General features: G+C 36.8%; 1 protein-coding gene and 1 long non-coding RNA gene across 4 annotated transcripts in view; one reads left to right on the top strand and one right to left on the bottom strand.

The window, feature by feature from the left end:
* LOC143375492 (uncharacterized) overlaps positions 1 to 22,603 on the top strand; it is a 448,968-nt gene that overhangs the window by 114,209 nt on the left and 312,156 nt on the right. The window lies entirely within an intron of this gene.
* Positions 1 to 22,603, bottom strand: part of Numb (NUMB endocytic adaptor protein) — a 64,176-nt gene that overhangs the window by 37,549 nt on the left and 4,024 nt on the right. The window contains exon 1 of one of the 3 annotated variants that reach the window (XM_076824369.1): positions 9,254 to 11,746. The exons of 1 other annotated variant lie outside the window; for it this stretch is intronic. In XM_076824369.1, the coding sequence (XP_076680484.1) occupies positions 9,254 to 9,328 (75 nt within the window). In that variant the 5' untranslated portion in view covers positions 9,329 to 11,746. Of the gene's footprint in view, positions 1 to 9,253; positions 11,747 to 22,603 lie in introns of those variants that run through there. One more of the 3 variants, XM_076824377.1, reaches the window with a different exon arrangement.

Raw genomic sequence — 22,603 nt, 5'->3', positions numbered from 1 at the left:
GCACTGGGTTGATTGGACATTTTTTACTTCATTTATATATATAGGGTGCCACTGAAGAAGATTGCTTGGGGAAGATGAAAGGGAAGAGAAAATTAAGTAAAAAATATCCAATCAACCCAGTGCCGAAAACGCATATTTAATTGAATAAACGGTATTATAACAATTTTTAAATAAGACCACCAGCTTTTCTTATCCTCAGCACATTTTCCTGCTAACTGTCCACGTACGAGTACATAGTCGCCGAACTACAGCATCATAAGTTTTGTAATTAGGTAAAATGCGATTGAAATATTTTTCAGCATAGGTACATCCTATGTGCTATTCGGCTGCTTCTAAGGTACCTACCTACTAATAACAAGGTGCATATCTATGTATATATGAGGCAGTGAGAGCAACAACAGACTAACATTTTTTTCGAAAATGAGTTATTAACAATAACGTATTCCAATAGGCTCTACTGATCATATAAAACAGGAAGAAAAAAATTCTTAATGTGGGTTGGTTCGTTGTCTCTCTCACTGCCTCATATATTGCACCCCGGATTATGTGAAAATTTTCGGACCGGAAAATTTTCGATAATCTGGGGCAAAGGAAGTACATAGTTAGCACCTAATAAATTGACCTTTGTCAGGGTCCTCGCTCAAACCGTCTGAGAAGGAGAGCGAACGAGACAAATCAAGGGTGAGTGAAATAGCGCACCAACGGGAGACCCTCGGTCGACGGCGAGGCAGGAAAGAACGTTATAAGTCATGTGTGCGACTTGAGTCATCCACTATTGACTGTTCAAATTTTCGTGTTTCTCAATACACCTTTATGAAGTGTTGCCGATGGATTGATCAGATTATGTCGATTAAAATGAGTCCAACCACGAAGCGATCCGGTCTAGTTTTTATTATCAATACGCGATTAGAATTACAGTGTTCCCCGAATTAAGCAGAAAGCAGCGCAGTACATTCATTACAATAAACAGAATTGCTTCGTGCTTGGACTCATTTTCATCGGGAAAACCTCAGCCATCCATTGGTAATACTTTCGTGAACATTTATCAAAGATATGGATATTTTAGTTTTCAGTACTGGATATCTTATCTGGCCCATCGGTTTTATTGCTCTCGGTTGTCTGTCAACGGACGTCTTATCCGACACGGAAGTTCGTTGCTCGCGGCAAGGAAGCAAAACAGTAGGATGGGTAGATCTTTTGCGACAATCTGGGGTCATACATATAATAGACTTTTCGCTAATCCGGAAAACACTAGATTTACTAACGCCTCGTTCCCATTAATCAAATTGTATTTCAAGGCAAGTAGAGTCGAAAGAAGCTCTACTTCGTTGTAACTTGAAAGGATACTTCCAGTCATGTAAATAACAGGTTCACATTGGTAAAGTAGTTTCAAGTTACCTACTTGAAATCAAGTAACTTGAGTAATGTGAACTAGGCTTAAGCGTAAAAGATATTGTAATATTCAGCTTGAGATACAAGGATAAATTGAGAGCGTAAAGGTACGTATAGGCCGGCTAACAATCGCCGGATACATGTATCCAGCGAGTTGGCAACATTTCTGTGGGATACAGCAACTCTCGCCTTGCTCTAAACGGTCTCTAGGAGCGAACCCCGTGCCTATGCAGAACTACCACGCTTACAAGGGAACATCAGGAACCCGGAAATTTAAAAAATTCTGAAACTTCGTGAATATGTAGCGAATCTTCTCCCGATTATCACGGAATTTTTGTTTGCTGCCCAAATTCACTCTAAAGGGGTGTAATTGACCCCTGAAAATCCGGTTATTTCCCGATTTTGTGCTATAACTCGCGAACCGTAAAATAATTGTTTTACCAAATGATAGATCTAATTAAAAGAAGTAACTTTTGTCTTGAAACTTTTTTCCTATCTCTTATAGTTCCCGAGTTATAACACAAAATCGGAAAATAGCCGAATTTTCAGGGGCTAATTTCACCCCCTTCGAGTGGATTTGGGCAGCAAACAAAAATTGCGTTGTAACCAGGAGGAAATCTCCTTCATTTTCACAAAGTTTCAGAATTTTCTGAATTTTGGAATTCTGGATCTTCCCTTGTTAGTCACTATTGTCCAGTGATGCCAGAATCGTAGAACGTGGGACAAACGCTTACCCCCACTATGACCTGCCGTCGACTCCCACTATGGCCTACCGTCGTCCCCCACTTTCTTCCCATCGCACTGTACACAAGCATATCCCTACTCCTGTCCATGTTGGGCTGCCGAGAACACGGACGCATTTTACGTGGCCGCTGACTGCTGGTGGCGCGCGAGATTTATATATATCGTCATATCTTCTACAATTATTTATTAATCAGTGTGAAAATTGGTGAAAATCTTGCTTGTATATTAAGGAAAAACTTTGTCCCTGCAAGTTATATGTACCTCAAAATTGCCTCGATACTTTTTAACGGCGAACGTTGGAAAACATGGGTTATGTCCAGTATTACTTTTTAATTCAATATTATTACATTTGTTAACATAAGGGTTTTGTTCATACATTTTACGGCTTCGCTAGAGTTTTCTGAAGTTATGTTTTAAGTCTCATAACGATCCGTTAATATTTACTCGAGTTATCGCAATTTATGTTTAAAGAAATAATGATTTTGGACGCTGAAAATTTTTTTATTTATAATTTTTTGCTCGAATAGTAACGATTGGATAAACAAACTGTAAATAGAAAAAATGTGTGTCGTGACGAGATAACAACACTATATTTTTTAAAATTCAGTTTAACAACATTTAATTTTCCAATCTTTCTTAGCGTTTGGACAATAATTTTAGTCCCCTCATTGCATCCGACCCTTCAATTGCCTCTATAATGTCCTGATTATTGCAACTGTTTGTTTAGTTTGTGCCTATTTTTTTTTATTTGATGTGAAAATGGCCTCCATTGCTAAGCATATATATGTATTCAAGTGTTGTACTGATGATTGCCTTGCACATATGAAACGTAGGTATTGCGACGTATGAATGCCTGTGTGCTTAGCAATGGAAACAATGTTAAACGCCCATTGTGCTGACTGGTGCAATTACAGTAAGCTCCGTTCATATTAAAACTTATGCTTATTTAGCCTTTTTTATTAGATTAGTGTGTAGGGTACGCTTGCAAATTTTATGGCACTATTTCATAATCGCTGCGTACATTTGTCATGTGTAACGCGGTGAATAAAATAATGTTCAAAATGTAAATACTAAGAAAAATTATACATTTTAATAAGAAGATAATACATTCCATAGTACTCATTTACTCATTAAGTGCAGTGGCGAGGTTCTCCTCAATAGGCCAGTGATACCAACATGACAACATGAAGTCTAGTATTAATATTATCTATACACCTAGGTACAATCAAAATATTGACTACACTCTTTGTTTTGTACACTCTACGCCGCGGAAAAATTCTAATCCTGAAAATTCCAGACACTTATGCAAGTTTGGTAATTAGTAAAAAATGCCTTGACACACATTGCGTTAGTCACGTCAGCATGCGGCATTAAACATAGGTATGCCAGACATTAAACACACATTACTACATAATGAAACAAGTATCGATATATTTCTGAAGTGCCCCTCCATAAAATATGTATATATTTCAATCAAAATAGCAGAAATAATTTACGCGATCTTTGATGAGTCAGCTTTGCCTTGTACAACACAGGTAACGAACAATTGTCTTCGATATTTACGAAATCACTCCACATTCCTGAAATACACATTTGTTAAAGTATGCTTAAAGAGCACGCTGATACTTTCTATCGTAGTAGACTGGAGAATGTGTGTCGATTAAACATAATTAACTTCGATACTACAGATAACTCAATTGATAACTTCATCGGAACTTTTGCGTTTTTTAAATTCATTAAGCAAGTGTAATAGGTGTTATGCAACTACTAATGAGCATCAGTACGGCACACTGCATACACTTGAACTAGAAACGATTACGAAGAAAACGTTCGTTAACGGTATTATACGCCACGTAACATGATTGCGCGCACACATCGGTAATCGTCGGAACCGTGAGCATCGAAAGTTGCATTTTACGCACTCTACTCTCAATTTAACAATTTCACAGTCGAAGCCAACCTGCGTTAAATTACGCCTTCGGAACGGCAATGTCTAATAGCGAGTCACGTGAATATCTTTGCACATCGCGCAGAGAGAATTCATCGGAAAAGTGTTCCGCAAGAGTTCTAGGGACGGCGAGGCGTCTTGATTACAACGAGTACTCATAGGTATTCATGAATCCGCGCAATTGCGATTTCATAGACGTTCGGCATCACCTATTTAGTCAAGTCGATCGAACATTATGTTAATCGCGTCTTGCCCTTTTCCCAGTGAAATCATCGGTCTGACGTCATGCTTTAACATCAACATCTCATTATCGAAATTGAAATTGTAATGAAGAATTGAGAAACAGAAACGTGTCCTGTACCCCATTTTCCTTAATTTTAGGTATTTTTAAAGAGAAATACTGTTTAATCTTTAGTTAGATATTTGGAGTAAGTTCAATTTTATGTTTTCGACTAGTGGTTAAGGTGAATGTCCCAATTTCTGCTCATGTCCCCATTCTGCTCATTTTGTATTCTTCTTATTATTATATGCTTTACGTTTGTACTATAGTTGCAAAAAAATAATTCGGAATTATTTTAAAGTTTGGGGCAATGCATACATCGCTATTTTTCATAAGCAGAAATACGGACATTTAGAGCATTATATATTTAATTAGAAACTACTAACAGTTAAACATCTTGAAATATTTTTGATAAATAGTTTTTGAATTGGTTGATTTATTATTAAAGAATTAATCAATTACTCTGCAAATTTTCATCGCAAACAAATTTTTTACACCTTCTTTATGACGCGTTACCTCTTAAATGAGCAGTAATTGGGACATTCACCTTATATACTACCTATTTCAGTTATATGCACCTGGTATATTTACCTTGTATCTCTGAACAGTTAAGTAGAAACTAAGGTCGATTGCAATAAACTCTTAAAAGTAAGTACACCTTGCAAGATGGAAAGGTTAAGGAACAATAAGAACTTCAGGCAAGAAACTTGACAATTTTCTGCCGTTCGTTTTATATTGAAAGCTATTCGATTACCGGAACACTTTACAATTTATTGACCTTCAGTAAAATTAAATTTCCACGGAGCGAGGAGAAAAAGCTGTCTCAGCTATCTCCTGCAAAATGTCGCTGGGAAAAACGATGTAATCGAATCGTGTTATCTTTTACCCAGAAATCAACATCTGCAAAACCTCGATACGTCACAAAATTTTAGTTAATCCAAAAATTAACGTATAGATAATCCCTTGGTGAATAATGAAACATTTCGATACATTCAAATGAAATCTCGTTATTTCGAAGTGTTTGTAATATTATTAAATATAAGAAATATTAACTACGTTTACATAAAACTTTCATGTATTGTTATTGCTTGTCCATTTCCTTAGAATCGAGCAACATTCATTCGAACAGAAAAAACAGAATGTGTTCGAGGCTATTGCAATTACGAGCCCATAAGTGACTGGTAGAGATAATAGTACTTCAAATAAAATATATTACGAACAGGGAACAGTTTGAATGCAGAATAACCAATAGTAAATAGTATTTTGTTCAAATAATTATTTTCATAAACCTGCCACCTAATATTAGGAGCGAAATGGATTTACAAATATCGATTCAATTAAATCCCTGCAATTCATTCTGTTGGAATAGAACCGAACTATTATTGAACCGAACAAAAATGCTCGCGATGCGTTTGAATCCGTCGCTACTTTTACTAAATGACACTCAAGCCTGAGTATACAGGCTACCGGTCAAAGAAATGAGTGGAAGACGAGGCCCCCTCGTCAGAACAACTGGTCCCCAAAGTCGATTTCTTCTTCGACCCTCAGATATAAAGTTGGGGGGTTACTTCGGTAGTGGGCTTTCTCGTTAAAACGCGCCCGTATGGCTTCTGGCATGTAACGTCGAAGTACCCGACACTCATTCTCTTGAGCTGTGTCTCGAGTACCTATGCAGTTACACTTTCTTTCAATCACCGCGTCGTTTTTCAATCGTAACGATCGCGATATACGCATAATCATTCTTAGGAGATGAAATTGTAAGTTACTATGCTGAATGTAACACCGTAATTTTCCTTTAATTTAACTACTTAGATGATTGACCGTGCGATTGTACCTACTTCATTTTCTTCCTGTTACCAAAATTTAATTTTCTGAACTTCTGAAATAAAAATTGCAGAATACATGGATATATTTGCAATAAGGAAAAATCTGTCGCCTCTTTGTTACCACACAATGAGACATTGGAAAGTTGGGCAGAAAATGCTAGTGAATTTAATGTCAAATGTTTCTGAATTATATATATATATATATATATAATATACATAAATATATATAATATATATATATATATATATATTAATATATATATATATATTAATATTTTTTATTTTTATAGTTTTACATTATATAAAATATTTTTATTTTTTATAGTTTTACATAAATAATATATATTTATATATATAAATAATGTAAAACTATAAAAATAAAAAATATTTAAAAGATGTAACTAAATTGTCATTATCGTTTACAGTAAACGTCCTTGTATTTTATATCGAATCTTTTTGGATTATATCTACATACTATAAGACTATTATTACCCAGTATGATAAGAATAAAATAATTATGTGAATTCGATAGTAATGTTATTTTCTTTCGATTCATAGATAAGCAAAGCGTGTTTTTATCAAACTTTCTCCATTGTGTTTATCGTGACCAATGATCACAATTGCAACTTGAATTGAACGTATTTGTAAAGAAATTCACTCACAGCTCCAACATATTAAACAAAGACAATAAAGCGAATTTAATACAATCACGATGACTTGCTTGCGTTCAAATGCAAATTAAAATGCAGTATGAATAAATACTGCTTGTTTGGTAAACATGCATACTGTAACAGTTCATCGATGATGCTAATTAAAATTATAAATTAATCAACAAGCTTATAAGAATTGGAAATTCCCCACAAACTTAAAGACGACCAATTTATATTGATACCTAGAAATGAAATGTTGAAAGAAATAGTACTAGATAAAATGTGGGGAGGCCTCCAAAGTCGTCTGCAGTCTGTTGTAGTGTTATTTCAAAAACCGTTCTGCAGAACAGACATCGGTTACATGATAGCATACGTGTGCCGACTGCTGGCAACGCTAGATAAATATATTGAAGTCGTGTAACTCATCCATTCGTGTACAAGCGGTTGAAAAATACTGCCAGAAGTATAAACTACACAATTATCCGTTCATACGGTATTCAGACTGGGTTAGATTTACAGTTAGAGGCCTTATACCTGCGCCTCATAAATGAAAATTAATTTTGATAATATACACTGCTGTTCGCAGGTATTAGGACCCGCAGTTTATGTGGAATAATTGTGAAAAACGTTCCAAATTTAGCGAAGAACACTAACAAATTTTAGTTTATTTGGTATGTTAAATTAAAACCAGAAAATAAAACGAGTAACAAGTATTCAATCTGTAGCAAATTTAATATCACATTTTCTGCAGATACAGCAGGAATCCCTAATACTTACGAACGGAAGTGTACCTATGTGCAATAGGTGTTTATATATTTTTTATTTAATCGACCTAAAAAGGCGTATCTTCTACTACTCCGCAAAGTTTATGGTTGTTGTAACGCATTTTTTTAGCCAGATGTACGTTATTGTCGAAACGACGATGTAAGCGAGCGACAATGGGCCGAAAACTCGAGAGACTTTAAATACGGAGGATAAAGGGGAAAGTATGCGACCTTCAGCGTGACCTCTACAGGACCAGTTTCGTTCGAAGCACGAAAATACTTCATCCACCCACGATGAAGACCAGATCGTATTCATTTGCAGTCACATTAAAGAACTATGAAATACTGTTTTCTACGAGTGCTTTAAGGATAACCATGTACATATATAGTTGGTCATTGTATTGATAAGAAAAGGTTACCTAACGAAAAGATTGAGTAAAGATAATTTATTTCTGTTCTATTTTTCGAAGGTTCGAATAACCTCAATTACCTTTCATTGGCGAATAACAGCCGCAGACTATTATTCATTACTTAAAATCTTCATTTAGATAAAATATTTTCAAATTTAAATTATATATTGACACCTATATATGTTTTATCCAGATATAAATTTTGAATACGGTTGAGGGTTGATATACATCACAGAACTTGGGCTATTGATTTTTACTAATTTTCTGTGGGATTTATCATGTGTGGCAGTAAATGTTATAATAAAAATTATTTTGCTTATTTATTTCCTTTAATTTTCGGTCTTTGATCGGTCTAATAATTGTTTAATTGAATTCTAGTGATTTTTAATTTTGCTCTGCTGGTATAGTTCCTTCTTCAGCAGATAACTTTTCGAAAGATGGATGCGTTTTTTAGCAGCCCAGTGTCAGGAACACATAAAATGAAACTTAGAAAATTGTCAATTGTGACAGACGTTTTATCTCTTACTTATTTGATCATAGAACCTAATTTATTAGCGTAAAACGTCGAACTCGTGGAATATATTAATCATGTATTCTTTAAAAAAAACACGATGTTAATAAGTACTGTACTTCGAAAATAAAGCAGTATGTTTTGAAATGAAAAATAGAATATCTCTGGTTAAAGAAATTCAGAAAAATAAAAACGTCCAAAAATTAAATGTTTTCGTGTCTCTTGCGGGACAGATCGGAAAACAATTTCGCGATCACTTTCGCCTACTTTTTAAATTCATTATTCTTAATTCTTTACCTTGTTCTACCCCTTAAATTTTTCCCTTTATCGTCAATTGTCTGTGAAGCATCTGTTGCACGAAGAAATGAACAATACACACTGCAGTTCTCCAAACAACTTATTTATCCCCCATTACGTCTCTAATAATCGAAATTTCAAAATTCCTCTAAACTCTTCTAATGCCCCAAGTACAATGTCCCATATTTCCCAACTTAAATCTCCCAAATTTCCTAGAGAAGTATTGTAATGTAATAAACCTCCAGTAAACGAATGGGAAAAACACCACGGAGGTTTAAATACGCTAAATTCCCTCAAAGATCCAAGAAATTAAGAAGACCACCTTGTGCAAAGCGAGGATACGTTCCATTCAACGATATTGCATCAAGAGGCGTGCGTCACACGTGGGCACTTGCAAGTTATCGTTGACGTAAAACAAGATCGCAACGTACCGAGAGGCGAAGACCATTTCCAGCATGGCTGGTGGCTCTTTCGAGCGGCTGGTGGGCGGACGGGTGGTTTCCCATTTCTCTTCGATGCCGATGTTTTCACGACGCGCAGTAACAAGCTGCGTCAAGTATCCAAACACAACGTCCCTTGCTGCTTGTCTCCCTTGCTGCATACACGGTGGCCATACACCATCGAATTTCTATCTTTGCTCAATCACCTGTTTCGACGACGACCTTTGCTGAACCACTTCTTACGATATCACTATCTAATTTCAGGCACACCAGGTCGATATTATCGCTGCTACACTCTCACGGTTACAACGATCGTGACCTCGATGCATGCACAGAAATCTCCTCGCTATTAGGCCTAAATACTCTAGATTCGTTTTATACGCAGAGATACTGTCACTGTCAAGAAAGGTGCAGCACTGGGGGCACAGATAACTGTGAGGGCTTCCCGATCGACCAAGGTACCGTCACCGAACGGCCGAGTTCCGTCGCTTACTCATGCCTCGTGCACCTCCACTTATCACTGACATCAGGTGTGTGATGTTACCAATCCGTCTACGCGAGGCAAACCATTGCAACCTTTCCTACCACTTCTTCCTAGTTTCTTGTACCCTCTGGGTTACAATTTTTCAGGCAAATTCTGCGCGAATTATTAGCTCAGAATATTTGAAAGGGACTTGTCTATTCACGAATAACGAACGGTTCGGAGAACCATGGCGGCACTACACTCCCAGAAGCCGGCCGGTAAAAACGTACGCGTATCGGGACGGATCGACGAACGGGTGAAGAGACCACCGCAAACTCTTCTGCTTCTTCTTCGTCCCTTCTTGCCGCTAGCAGGCAGTTCAAACTGGTCGTACGACTTGCCCCAGAGGTTGACGTCATGGACTTTACCTAGAGTGGGATATCCCGGCAACTCTCTCTCTGCGTTGCGTTCCTCGTCTCTGTTCTCGTCGACCAGTGGTCTACCTTACCGGACGACACAGTGGGGAGTACGAATATTCTGCTGCTCGCGCGCTATTCCCTCTGCCATACGATGCTTTTGCTTTCCAACGATCCCACTCGTTATTTTTAATCGATGACGAATCCTCTCTTGAATTCACTGTGGACTCATCTTCCGAGTCTCTTCACCTCTTTTCCTCTTGTCACACTGGTCCCCTGCACTGGGGATCTCGAAAGTTTGCAAGGAAACCCGGCTGAACCACCTCAGGAGCATAGATCCGAGTGAGCGCCCCTTTAGACGAGCTCATTAACGCGACTAGGTACCTGGGAGTGTTTGAAACGCGCAGTCACTCCTTTTAATTATGGTCAACCGTTTCGTAGACCTTTGGGTATTCCACGAAGGCAATCGTAAGTCGCCGCGAGAGTGTCACTTTTAGTCACTGAGTGAAAGTGCCGTCAGAAACCCTCTGTACAAAAGTCAAGTGCCATCAATGGTCAAAATAAACGGGTTTAAGGTGCTCAGAATTATGCGGGATGACTTTTCGCCGCTCCGCCAATTCAGTGACGGCATCCACTTCCTTTTTCGTTTCTTTGAACGCCACTTCGTCGCAATGAGATATGAAGATGAAAGCAACCAATCATTAGCGAGCTATTTCATTTCATTATTCTCGTCCACACTTGGCAGATCAATTATTGCGTCGATGGATATGTTTGCGTGCCATTTTTCACGACCGGGGTGATATCGTTTGGAACTAGAGGAAAACAGTTAATGTTGCCGCTGCACGTTTAATACGATTACACTCGAGTTCGTTTAACGAGTGCAAATTAATGAAGCAATGGAGAAGAAGCATAAGCACGAGTTCCCACGTTTTTCCGTTGGAACTGCTGCCGTCACGCTCAGCTACTTCCGGCGACCCCACCGGAACTGCAGTGTACGTTTGATCTGTCGCTGGTCGAGCTGGCCATCATCCACAACACCGAACAGAGGGAGTAGCCAATTTATTTTTCTCACAGTTACGCAGATCTCCGGGGTTCTGAGTTCAAAGGACCTCCTGACTTCCAACACATAGTTTGCTGTCCATTTACAAAATTTCGTTCATTTCCACTGTCAATATTCAATTCGAGGAACATCCGACGAAATTAACAGGGGAAAACACACGAACCCAGATGCACATAGAAGAAAAGCACGATAATGCTTAAACAATGCGACTCCTTCCACTGGAAGTAGCTCCCGCGCCACCTGGTGAAGGTGCTATTCGAGTATGAAGGCTCCAACGGTTACAGCAACGTTGCTGGAATTGCGTATTCGGTTCAGCTCCGTTTATCAGTGAAGAAAGATCCTTGAGAAGGGCGCGACACACGATTGTTCATGTACAGGCTCACTTTTGTCATTTGAACGGGAAAAATGATTAGAAGCAACGCGTTCACTTTCACCGAGCAAGACGAAGCGACGAGAATGGTTGACGAGACGAGGACACACGGTCGATCTTCCGGTGCTCTGGCAAGCCGGCACACAAGAACCCCCCCCTGAAACACTCGGGACGCGAATGCCGCAGTTCAAACGGACCCAGGTTTCTCTACCCCGGGTCCTACGATGCGCCAGGGGCGTACTTGGCTTCCCCGACGCCCTGTTCCTTTCTGGAAATATGTATTATTTAATCTAATGATGGTGCTAACCCGTAAATCACCTTTACTCGGCCGAATTGGTGTGTTGTTTTATTTCTCTAGTTGGAATTTGACAAAGTAGATGATAATACAGAATGAATGTTGAAGATTACACAAATAAGAGGGGAACAACGAGACAGTAGTCGCCACAATTAATTGCAGTAAACAATGCGAGTATTAAGAGAAATAATTATATGATAGTAATGTTGATGTTAATGGAAGAACATGACCATAAAGAGGAATAATCACGGAATCTTCTATAATCATAGAAAAATACTATTACTGGTAAAAATGTAAGATACAAAAATTAACTGTAAAAAAGGCTTCTCGTGGTATACCAGGAATTATATTAATTTTATGTAGTGGCTTTAAATTAGAATTGCGAATTAAATATAATAGTTGGAAATACTTTGATAAAAGATTAAAGTACATATAAAATATACATCAAAATGTGTAAACAGAAATAGAACGCATTATCTTAGTACATGTTTCAATGAGAATTATATTGGCTACTCTAATTGTAAGTCTGCACATCGAAATATGTTTATTATTTCGAAATCATTGGCTGTATATGAAATTAATACAATATTAAAAAAATCAGTATATTTATATACATTTTTAACATCATTGATTACCAAATGACTTAGTAACGGAAGATGGTGTATTCTATACTTCATTAATACAATAAAATGGTTATACAGGGAGAGAAACAGTTATATATAAAATTAATTTTGTCTTTGTATTAATAACTGTTTTAATTATTATTATTGCTCGTTATTCATAATTATTTTAATAATTGTAATTATCAAAGAAATTTAGAAAATCACTTACTGAAATTATTAATTCCATTCATCAATAATTATTAGCCTTTTGGATAAATACTGATACATATTTCAATTGATTTGGGCTTTGCAAAAAATTTCTGTTACGTTAATTTCTCTTATCAGCACTCGGTCATTTATTGTATTCAGTATCAAAGCTATTTGCGTTATCATATTTTTCGCTTCTCATGCGTCAAAATGGGGAAGAAATCATTCAAGAACCTGCCAATACATTCAGCAACCCTAACTTCCTTCAATAAGATTACCTAACCCCAGACCAACCCCTCATCCAGCAGGACAACCTCCAAAATATCACAGTTTCTATTTTTATTCGTCAAAATCGGACGGAGTCCATTCAAGAACTGGACAGCTAATAATTTTCCCGTTACTTCGTCCTTGGTGGAAAATTTTTCCACATCCAGTGCCCCGAGACCGCGACAATCGTCCCTGTTTTCCCTTCGGCTGTGGGCAGCACGAGCGAGCAATCCCCTCTCCTCCGTAATGCCACGAACGCTCCAGCACGAGTCAGGCCCAGGTACCTTTTCCCTACCCTCGAACCTTCTTCCAGGGCCATGCCGAGTTTCCTCAGCGCCTCTCTGTTCCGACGAACTCGAGTTTACGCCACGCTAAACCGGTTTGCCCGTGATTATGCGATCCGACGAGATGTCGGAGGATGTTTCGACCAAGCCGCGACGAATCGCGACGCGTCCCAGTCGCGCAATCGATCTGGAATCCGTCGGATTCTGCAACGACCGAAGCGGAATATTATCGGGAAGACGCTGCTGAGGTGGCTAGAGTGGCAGGGTCAGGTCAGAAAGAGCGCCGGGGCTGGTGCTTGAAGTTTACGGTGGTGAGGAGTGCAGCTGCCACGGCAAATGGTTGTACATCTGCTGAGGCACGAGTAGAAAGAGGCTCACTACGATACCCAACCGGGTTTCTATGTTTCCGTGCTCTTCGGACGGAGATTCCGCCTCGCCCTTCCTCGCGAGGCGATGGCGACAATGGGGGGTACCTACATGATGGAATGCTGTAATCATGTGCTCGCACTGTATCGGTCAATTCTTATAATTAATTGTAAAAGTACCGTCCGAGTACTTTGTAGAACTTCTTTTCACGAAAACAAGGACATGCATTTTTAAGTTTCGATCCTATTTTATGGGCAGTCTTCAGTTTGTTGTTAAAATTTCTAATATATCCCGCAAAACAATCTCTTTGATTATCTGCTTAAACAAAAGAATGACATGCAATAAATACGCGGATTGAAGGGTTACTTGAATGCAGTTTTTGAGAGATATGTCTAAAGTTGATTATTTATAAAAGTAGCGGTGTCAATGGCATAGTTATATGGGAGCACATTTCAATTGTATTATTATTAATATAAGTTGTAAATGTTGCGTTTGGTTTTTCATTTCTCGCATGAAACTTTGTTCTGCTTTGTTGTATAAAGGTGAATTTGAATATTATTTTAATACTGTTTTTTTTTGCGTTGCAAAACAATTGGATGTTGCTGGTTAAAGAACGGTTTCTTGTTAATTTATCTTATTGTTAGAAGAGCAAACCTCGGTTATCTAGAAACTATTTTTTAATCCTTTTTTTCAAGATTTCAGTTGGAAATGTTATGTGTTAGGATTGAAGAATATATGTATGTAAGTTTAAATGTAATTTGCAGATTATTCCTATGTAAGAAGTGGTAAGTGGAGATTTCTAGTGGAAAACAAGATGGAGAGAAGTGTAAGAATGTAAAGAAAGTAAAAATTGTACTTAGCTGCTTTTTTTAACGATTTTGAATAAACGAAATTTCTTTTATTTTAGATAAAATAATCTTAACAATAAATACTTAACTCAATGTATATGCAGTGTTTCTTTATAAGTAGGTAATGCAAATGACAAGAGGGTGTTTTTTTTATGGAAAAAATAAATCGCAAGTGCAAAATGAGACGTTTGATAACAAGTCTTTATTTTTATGAAAATTGACATCAAAAGGTAACCCTTGCTTTTAGATTGCCTATTTTGTTATGCGTGTCTCGTTTTAATTTCTATTTTTTCATTGGCCTTTTTTTATCATTTCCTCTGTTTTTCGGTAACGATGTTTCTCACCATCCAATTTGGAACATTTCTTGTGTTAATAATGTTTACGACCCTGAAAGTAATGGGCTGTCAATTTCGGCAAAAAATCAATATTTAAATTTAAACTTCAGTCACTGGAAACTGTACTGAACCGTAAGAGAATATTATATCATATGATTCTTAAATTTTACAAATTTTTTAACCGATTTTGTGGTTCTGAAATTTCGTAATTTCCAATATAATAAACTACGTTTTTTATTACATAAGTTCACAGTCTGAAAACGATTTGTCACGTGGGAAATACTTCCTCCCGTGATGTTCGGGACCGGACATTATCTTCTTTCGAGACAAGGAGTCTGGTCGGCCTGCCTTTATTGTCTTATCGCGTAGAATGCGAGAGACTGCGAACGAGCGAGAGGGGCGAACAGTCCCTGAAGAAGTGGAGGGGATAGCGATCGTTTCATTTCGAGCCAGGAACCCCATGCATCTTTCGAGACACTACAGTACCTATTTGCCGCAGTGGACAGTATGCAATTAACCGGCAATACATTTTTCACTCTTTCTATTAAAGGGAAATTTCTAAGCTTAAGAAAACGGCAATCTAACAAAAATAAAAATACTCAGGCCTAAAAGAATATTTTCCATACATTTAAATCAACAACAAACATTCCAGAAGTTTGTTTTATGTGGTCGAATAACACGCTACATTTTGATAATGGCAAAAGCAAATTGTGTTAATTTTTCGTCCCTTTTTCGTAGAAACCTTCTAAGTTTCTGGGTTAGTACATGATTTTTGACTGATTAATTTGAAGAAAACCAAGGCTAAAACATTAATTCTTTCAATTGCTGGTTAGTTTGAAAAAATCAGAACAAATCTGTGAGTCGTCGTTGGCTGCATTTTTCCTAGCAGCTGCGACGCCTTGATTTACTTTTCGTGCCAGAGGCCACGCGGATCCTGAAGGAAGAAAGAAAGTCAGCAGCTGCTCTGTTATGTGCTTTCGTCCTTCTTCCGCGACACGATATCAAACACAGTAATATCGCTGTCGACTTGGACTGTGTAACAATAAAAATCAATTCAACGCCGATCGAATATTCGAATGTCGTATGACAGTATAATATATATACATACATAATCAGGTATTTACAGATTCTCATTTGAATCCAATGATGTGGGTACAGGAAGTGAAGAACATCAAAATTCACTACATTTTGTAAATTTATTGCTTCGATTATGGAAGACGTTCGACTGTAGAGACTTTACCTTTTTGTGAGATATTCAAAGTCGCCGGTCGAATAACGATGTTGAAATCAATTAATTTTAATTGCCTAATGAATTCCTTTCGACTTTTAATAACTGCCCTGATTGTTCTGTTATTTTTAATAAATTATTTCTTTATATTTTTCGTTTTTTTTTTTAGTCTGGGAGCAAACATAGATTTTGTACATACTCGCTACCGTTTCGAGCAAAAGTTAGGGCCCTCTTTAGGAAATTATAAGAATAAGTCTGTAGTATAAAAAATTAACACATTGAAATTTTGGGGGATTTTCTTGAGTTATAACCACAATTTTGCAGTACCTTTAATATAAAATTAATGAGTCTTTGCTATTCCATGTTGCAGAATAATAGGAGTGTGCGGATCGTCCCGAGGCTCGGGGTCCCGGAAAATTTCGGGCGGGATCGGGCGGGGTCCCGATACTTTCGTATTGCTCGAGATTCCGAGACTCGATCCGGGCTACAAGCATGACCACCACGAGCGGACAATTTGATTTCAGGTCGGCTCGGCGAAACTCGGACGTCATCGGTTCGAAAAAGAAAAGAATTATGTATATCATTTATATTAATACCAGTGATAAGTTTTTAATTTTTCATGAATTCACAGCTCACAATTATGGTCATCGAGAAGGTGCTACAATGTTCGCGAGGGCTCCATTTTCGTTTGTCAATGGCAAACTGATCGGAATTGCGGTGGAGCAAAGAATATCCCCATAAAAAACTTCCAAAAAGTTAAAAAATGACGCCAAGTATAATTGACAAATTATGTGAAAACCCGAGAGGGCACGCCAGGGCAAGTATTTAACTGAAAGTACGTTTATGTACTTGCAGCTCATTTTGATTTAATATATATTTTTTATTTTGTAATTATTATTATCTTCTCTTTTTTGTGATTTATTTGATTTATGTACTTGGTGTAATTTTTTTTACTTTTTTGAAGTTTTTTATAGGGATCTCGTATCAATATGGAAGTGACACCGATGGATTCTTTATGTTTTTACAATGAAAATCATAACAAATTTCATGTAAATCGGACTATTTTTAACGAAATCAACTTCAAATGATATAATTCCATTTTTCATGTAATTTCCTTCATTATGGTCCGAATTACGTCGTTCTTGGTGTCAGTTTCATCGGCGAAACCTAAGGAAACGATTAACGTCGTTTTTGGAAAGATCTGACGAGAAATTCGGAAATCCTAGACATTTCTCACTTTTTAATGGTATTCAAACCCCTTCGAGGGTTGAAAGTCATAAAATTTGGTGTGGCACTGGGGAGTGTTGTTCTCGCCACGGGGTACCGGACCAAGGTTTCGAACCAAGAGTTTCGAGACTTCGTAGCCGGTCAAGACTTCGAAGCCGACCAACACTTTTCAAGAGTTTTAAGCTTCGAATCATGTTCGAAGCGCTTCGAAGTAGTCGTCTGACATTCAAGACCGATTCGAAGCGCTTGGAACCGCTTCGAAGTCCCCTCACTAGCGACAGTCGACATATACAGGGTGTCGAAACATGTACTTGGCGTCGAGACGCTACCGCGTCTCTAGATTCATGCAATTTGTTTCGTTTATTGACGGTTTCCGTATAGAAGCGACAATGTCAACTTCTGTATTGCATATTTTCTTTTATGTTTTAATAAATTCTGTTATTTCGTTGTATTCTGTTTAAATAAGCACAAGTTCAGTTTTCTTACACTCTACATATTATTCGCAAATATGGCTGCTTAAGTACTCTTTTTATCAAACTGAATGAAGTAGGGAAGACGGGGAAATACGAGCCAGTTAACGAAAAGTCAAGATATTTAATCAATCAGTTGAAATATTTATTAGAACTTTCGTCAATTCTTTAAACAAGTAATAAACAATGATATAAGAGTGACCTTTTTCGCGTGCCATCAACTTAAAATAAACTATAACATTTTCTTAAGAAAGTAGTTTTGGCCCACATTGCCCGCTGGTTGGGGTAACGAGGATCAAGCAAGTCTTCACACAGAAAGCAGAAAATTATGTAGCCCAAAACAAAATTAAAATCTTTTCATCTAATACAGCGCTGTCCAAGGTCGCTCCCGCGGGAGCTTGGGGTTCTCCCACTCTCGTCCGCGTTGTCAGGGATACCGCGCGACGCTAGCCGGGCTAGCCAGTCATGGCAGCGGCTGCCTTCTTAGCGTCGCGCGGTCTCCTTGACAACGGAAGGCACGCTGTGCGAGAGAAAGATTGGAAGGGGAAGCAGGCGCGTGAGGGGCCCCTACGCTGGACAGCGTTGATCTAATACTAAAAGGATAGCAATTATTAGAGATCCATAATATCCGTACAACAATTAGATTTAATGATTTGATTAATGCTTAACGAACCCTAATTAAGTGGATACACTTAGTTACAAAAATCACACGTTTAAGTACTTATTTGGTGTGTCATAACCTGTGTCAACCGTTTGCAAGTTCTTGGCATCTGTAATAAAAAAAACTGTCACTACTCAAAGTTTTTGTGGGGTTAGGAGCGACTTGACTCTCATTACTCCCATTAGCGTTATTTTATTTCTGTAAAAATACCAGAATAACATTTGAAATAAACACAAAATTGAAGTTATCATTACGAAGCTTAACTATGGATCTTTCAAATAAGGCCTGAACAAAATAAAATGGACAAAGGTTTCGTACTTATTATTTCGATGCAAATTTTCGAGAAATAACAGGAAACACGTGCTGAACGAACAACGTTCTCTGTCACCGGTACGAACGCGACTGGCGAGAAAAACAAATGCCCAGCATTGCTAAAACTTTTACTGGCTCCTGTTACCCACTCACTGACTCTCATTTCCCCCGCCAACCCTATTAAATTATTTGAATACTATTTCAAGTAGCTCAACTATTCTAACTTGTTCGAAATTTGATGCGTTCGAAATATCCCAAGAGTTTAGACGGTTCAGGAAGTCTCATAATATTCGATCCGTTTGAACTCAGACGATTGAATTTTTCATTGGGGTTCAATGTTCTAACAGTGAAGTCACTCAAAATGTTTTAATACCTACTACTAGAATTCATTCACACAATCGAGTTGAGTTTATAGCTAACTATATGATTTATATTGATCTATATGAATTTGTTGCTCGTGAAAACGAAAAATCATCCAGTTAAGTATGTACAGTCGATTACGCTGCCGGTTCGCCAACGCAGTCATCGATGAATGAGAAAGCTAGTCGAGCGTCTCGATTCCATTTGGTAGGACTGCAGCTTGCACAAAAATCTAACGGCGGCGACGAAAATAACAAGGCGGCAGCCTTGATTCTCCCATGTTCATCTGTCGACTCCAAGAGAAACACGAACGACAATTTTAGACGAGCTTTTTTCGCATCGTCGGCCGTAGGTACTGTGAGCTACTGAGACGATGGCAAGTGGGAGAAATGCGGAATGCGGGTCTGTCCCCAAAGTCCCCGTAATATTGCCCGTTATTGGCCGACACGATATAACATCGACGAATCGGATCATATAGCACCGCGCGACGAACAGTGCCCCCCCTTGCCGCTGTACCGTCCCGCTGGCATCTTCTGAGCAAAGCACAGTACACACATATGCACGCATTGTGGCGCTCTATTTGAACGCAGGTGTATGAAGAAAGGGGTGTTAACACGCGAAACTGAAGAAGAGAATGAGAAGACACATTGGTCGGAGAGATAGAGCAAGAAGGGAGCGCACTTGTGCCTACGAATCGAGCAAGGGTGACTTCTAACACCCTTCAACCTGCGTGAACGCTACTCCAACGAAATCTAAATAAATTACAAGCGATAACTTACAGACAATGTTTTTAGACATGTTCTCTTTACCTTTGTATTGTTAAACAGTAAATATGTAATGATAAGAAAGCTACAGAAATAATATATCATGTTTTTCTTACGAAACTCTGTTAATCTTAAACTTGTGTTGTTGATCTGAAACTTGTGAGATTCTTATCTTGTTTTCCTATTTCGAAATGTGTACAGTGGTTGATCACGTTTCTACAAATTTTGCAATCCATTAATATGGTTTCAATGAACTGACAGATAATACACATCAGACTTGAACAAAGCATATTTGAAATACAAAATAGAAGATAGCAGGGATCGAGAGAGTTCTGAAACTCTCGTTTTTAAAAAAATTCTGTTGGAACTTATATGTTTCGTTTAAGAAAATATCTGTTCCTGTGGAAATTTTATTGAAAGAAATATTACCCTTAGGAATTTCTTTAAAAAGTGTTCTCACGGAACAGATGTTTGAGAATCTGTATAATAAAAGTTCTATTTCTATTCTATAAAGTACTTATATAATAAAAGTTATAGTAACACTATTTAATGTGAAACTTATTCAAATATAATATAAAACAAAAATTCATTCGATTAGTAACCAAATAAGGAAATAATTTACAAGTAAATCATTCGCTTGTTTAAATAAACTAATCGACGATTATTTGAAAATAACTTTTAGTCAAATAAGATAATATATTATTTGAATAATCAATTCTAAAATATTTTATTCAAATACTGCCCAAGCCTGATACACGTTAAGAAAAAAACAGTAACGACTTAGAATTTTGGGACATAAAAAACATGAATATTGTTCGTGAATGGATGTAAACTGTAGGTACTTGGATGTAAAGTGTATCGAACAGAACTAATTGCGGTAAGTATCAGACTTACTGTTAGTAATTACAATACTGTGATAAACGTTGCAACAGAGAAGTGTGAATATGTAGTAGCGCCAACAAACATGTCATTTGACAGTTCGAGACTGATTTACGAGCTCACTATAAATTTTCTTCAATTCCTCTGTGTGTGTTTGTAAACTGATGGTTGTGTTTCTAAACGTTTCTGTGTTATAGATAACGTTTCGCTTTCAATAAAGAGAAAATTCAAGAGAAAAAGTACTTATATGTATAGGTATAGGTACGTGTGTTACACGATGTAATTTATATACGATATTTTATATGTTTGTATTTATATTTTTTGTTTCTGAAAATGAATTGCCTTGTGAGTAAATAAATATAATTCAGTATCCCTAGAAATGTAATTCGTGTATTCCAAATTTTTTTAATTCCTATGTTTTAATATTTAATATTTAATATTTAATATTTAATATTTAATATTTAATATTTAATATTTAATATTTAATATTTAATATTTAATATTTAATATTTAATATTTAATATTTAATATTTAATATTTAATATTTAATATTTAATATTTAATATTTAATATTTAATATTTAATATTTAATATTTAATATTTAATATTTAATATTTAATATTTAATATTTAATATTTAATATTTAATATTTAATATTTAATATTTAATATTTAATATTTAATATTTAATATTTAATATTTAATATTTAATATAATAATAATAATATAAGCAGGACTTATTGCAATTGAATGCAATTTTCGCCAGTACGAGTACCTATTGACGATGAGAGATACATTAAACACCAATGTATTTATTGGTCGATCGCAATAAGTCCTGCTTATAGTATTATTATTATTATTATTGTTGTTGTTGTTAATAATATTGTTATTACTATTATATTATATTATATGTATTCACAAAAAATAACAGCTAGAAAACTAAATCAGTTTCCTACAGAATTTACGGCAGCGGCGGAACCGTGCTTATGGGATTTTGTGTGACGTGTAAAGCTTCGAGGCTTTTGGGTCACGTTTTCCTGTTATCCGATTGAATCCATCTTTTACTAATATTACTTTACTGTGGACTGGAACCATGCTAGGGTATGAGACCGAAAAAATTCGGAGGTGAAAAAATAAGAACCACCCCAATCTTCATACACGATTTAAACCTGCCAAAAGACGGAAGGCGGATTTCACTGATAAGCGCTTCCAATTGCCATTGCGATTCCACGAAAATGTTGATTATAACCGGTTTGCAAGGACACGGTGTATTTTTGCGCAATTTATTCGATGTTTACGTGATATGGGTGTATTATGCAAGGTTAAATCTACTGGGAAATGTGCCTTTCTCGTTGGCAGTATTGTCATTCGCCTGAGAAATGTGACGAGAATTCATCTAGCCATAAGAAATAATCATATAGAGGTAAGCGAAGAGTAGATTATAGAATTATGTAAACAGTATTTCTAAACCTTGTAAATTCCATTTTTAACCCACTAGTGCACGGGTCAGGTCGCATAAACTCAGTTCGATTTTTGTGGCAAATTTAGATTAATTAATTATCGTCTGAATATATATACATGTGTGCTTATAAGTAGATACACTTGTGCACTTCCCCAAATGTACCACTGTACATAAGTGAACTTCCATAACTCTAAAAACTTACAATTAAATATGACTAGAGAATCAGCTTCATTTGATATTTTAAATTACCATTTTCTAAAACTGATCAGTTTGATAGTAGTTGATTCGTGGTCTGTGATAATAAGTGAGGCAGTATCACTTAAAATATTACTAATATGTACCAACGACTTACAAATACCTAAAAGCACAATACCTGCCCCTTTATCATTTTTATTTCGCTAGAAGTGATACAATTGTCACCCTAAAAAAATTCACTTCACCGATCTTGAAAAACATTCTAACTGTA

This window comes from Andrena cerasifolii, chromosome 1, assembly GCF_050908995.1.
Source record: "Andrena cerasifolii isolate SP2316 chromosome 1, iyAndCera1_principal, whole genome shotgun sequence".
NCBI classification, from domain to species: domain Eukaryota; kingdom Metazoa; phylum Arthropoda; class Insecta; order Hymenoptera; family Andrenidae; genus Andrena; species Andrena cerasifolii.
This window is presented reverse-complemented; position numbering and strand designations above follow the sequence as displayed.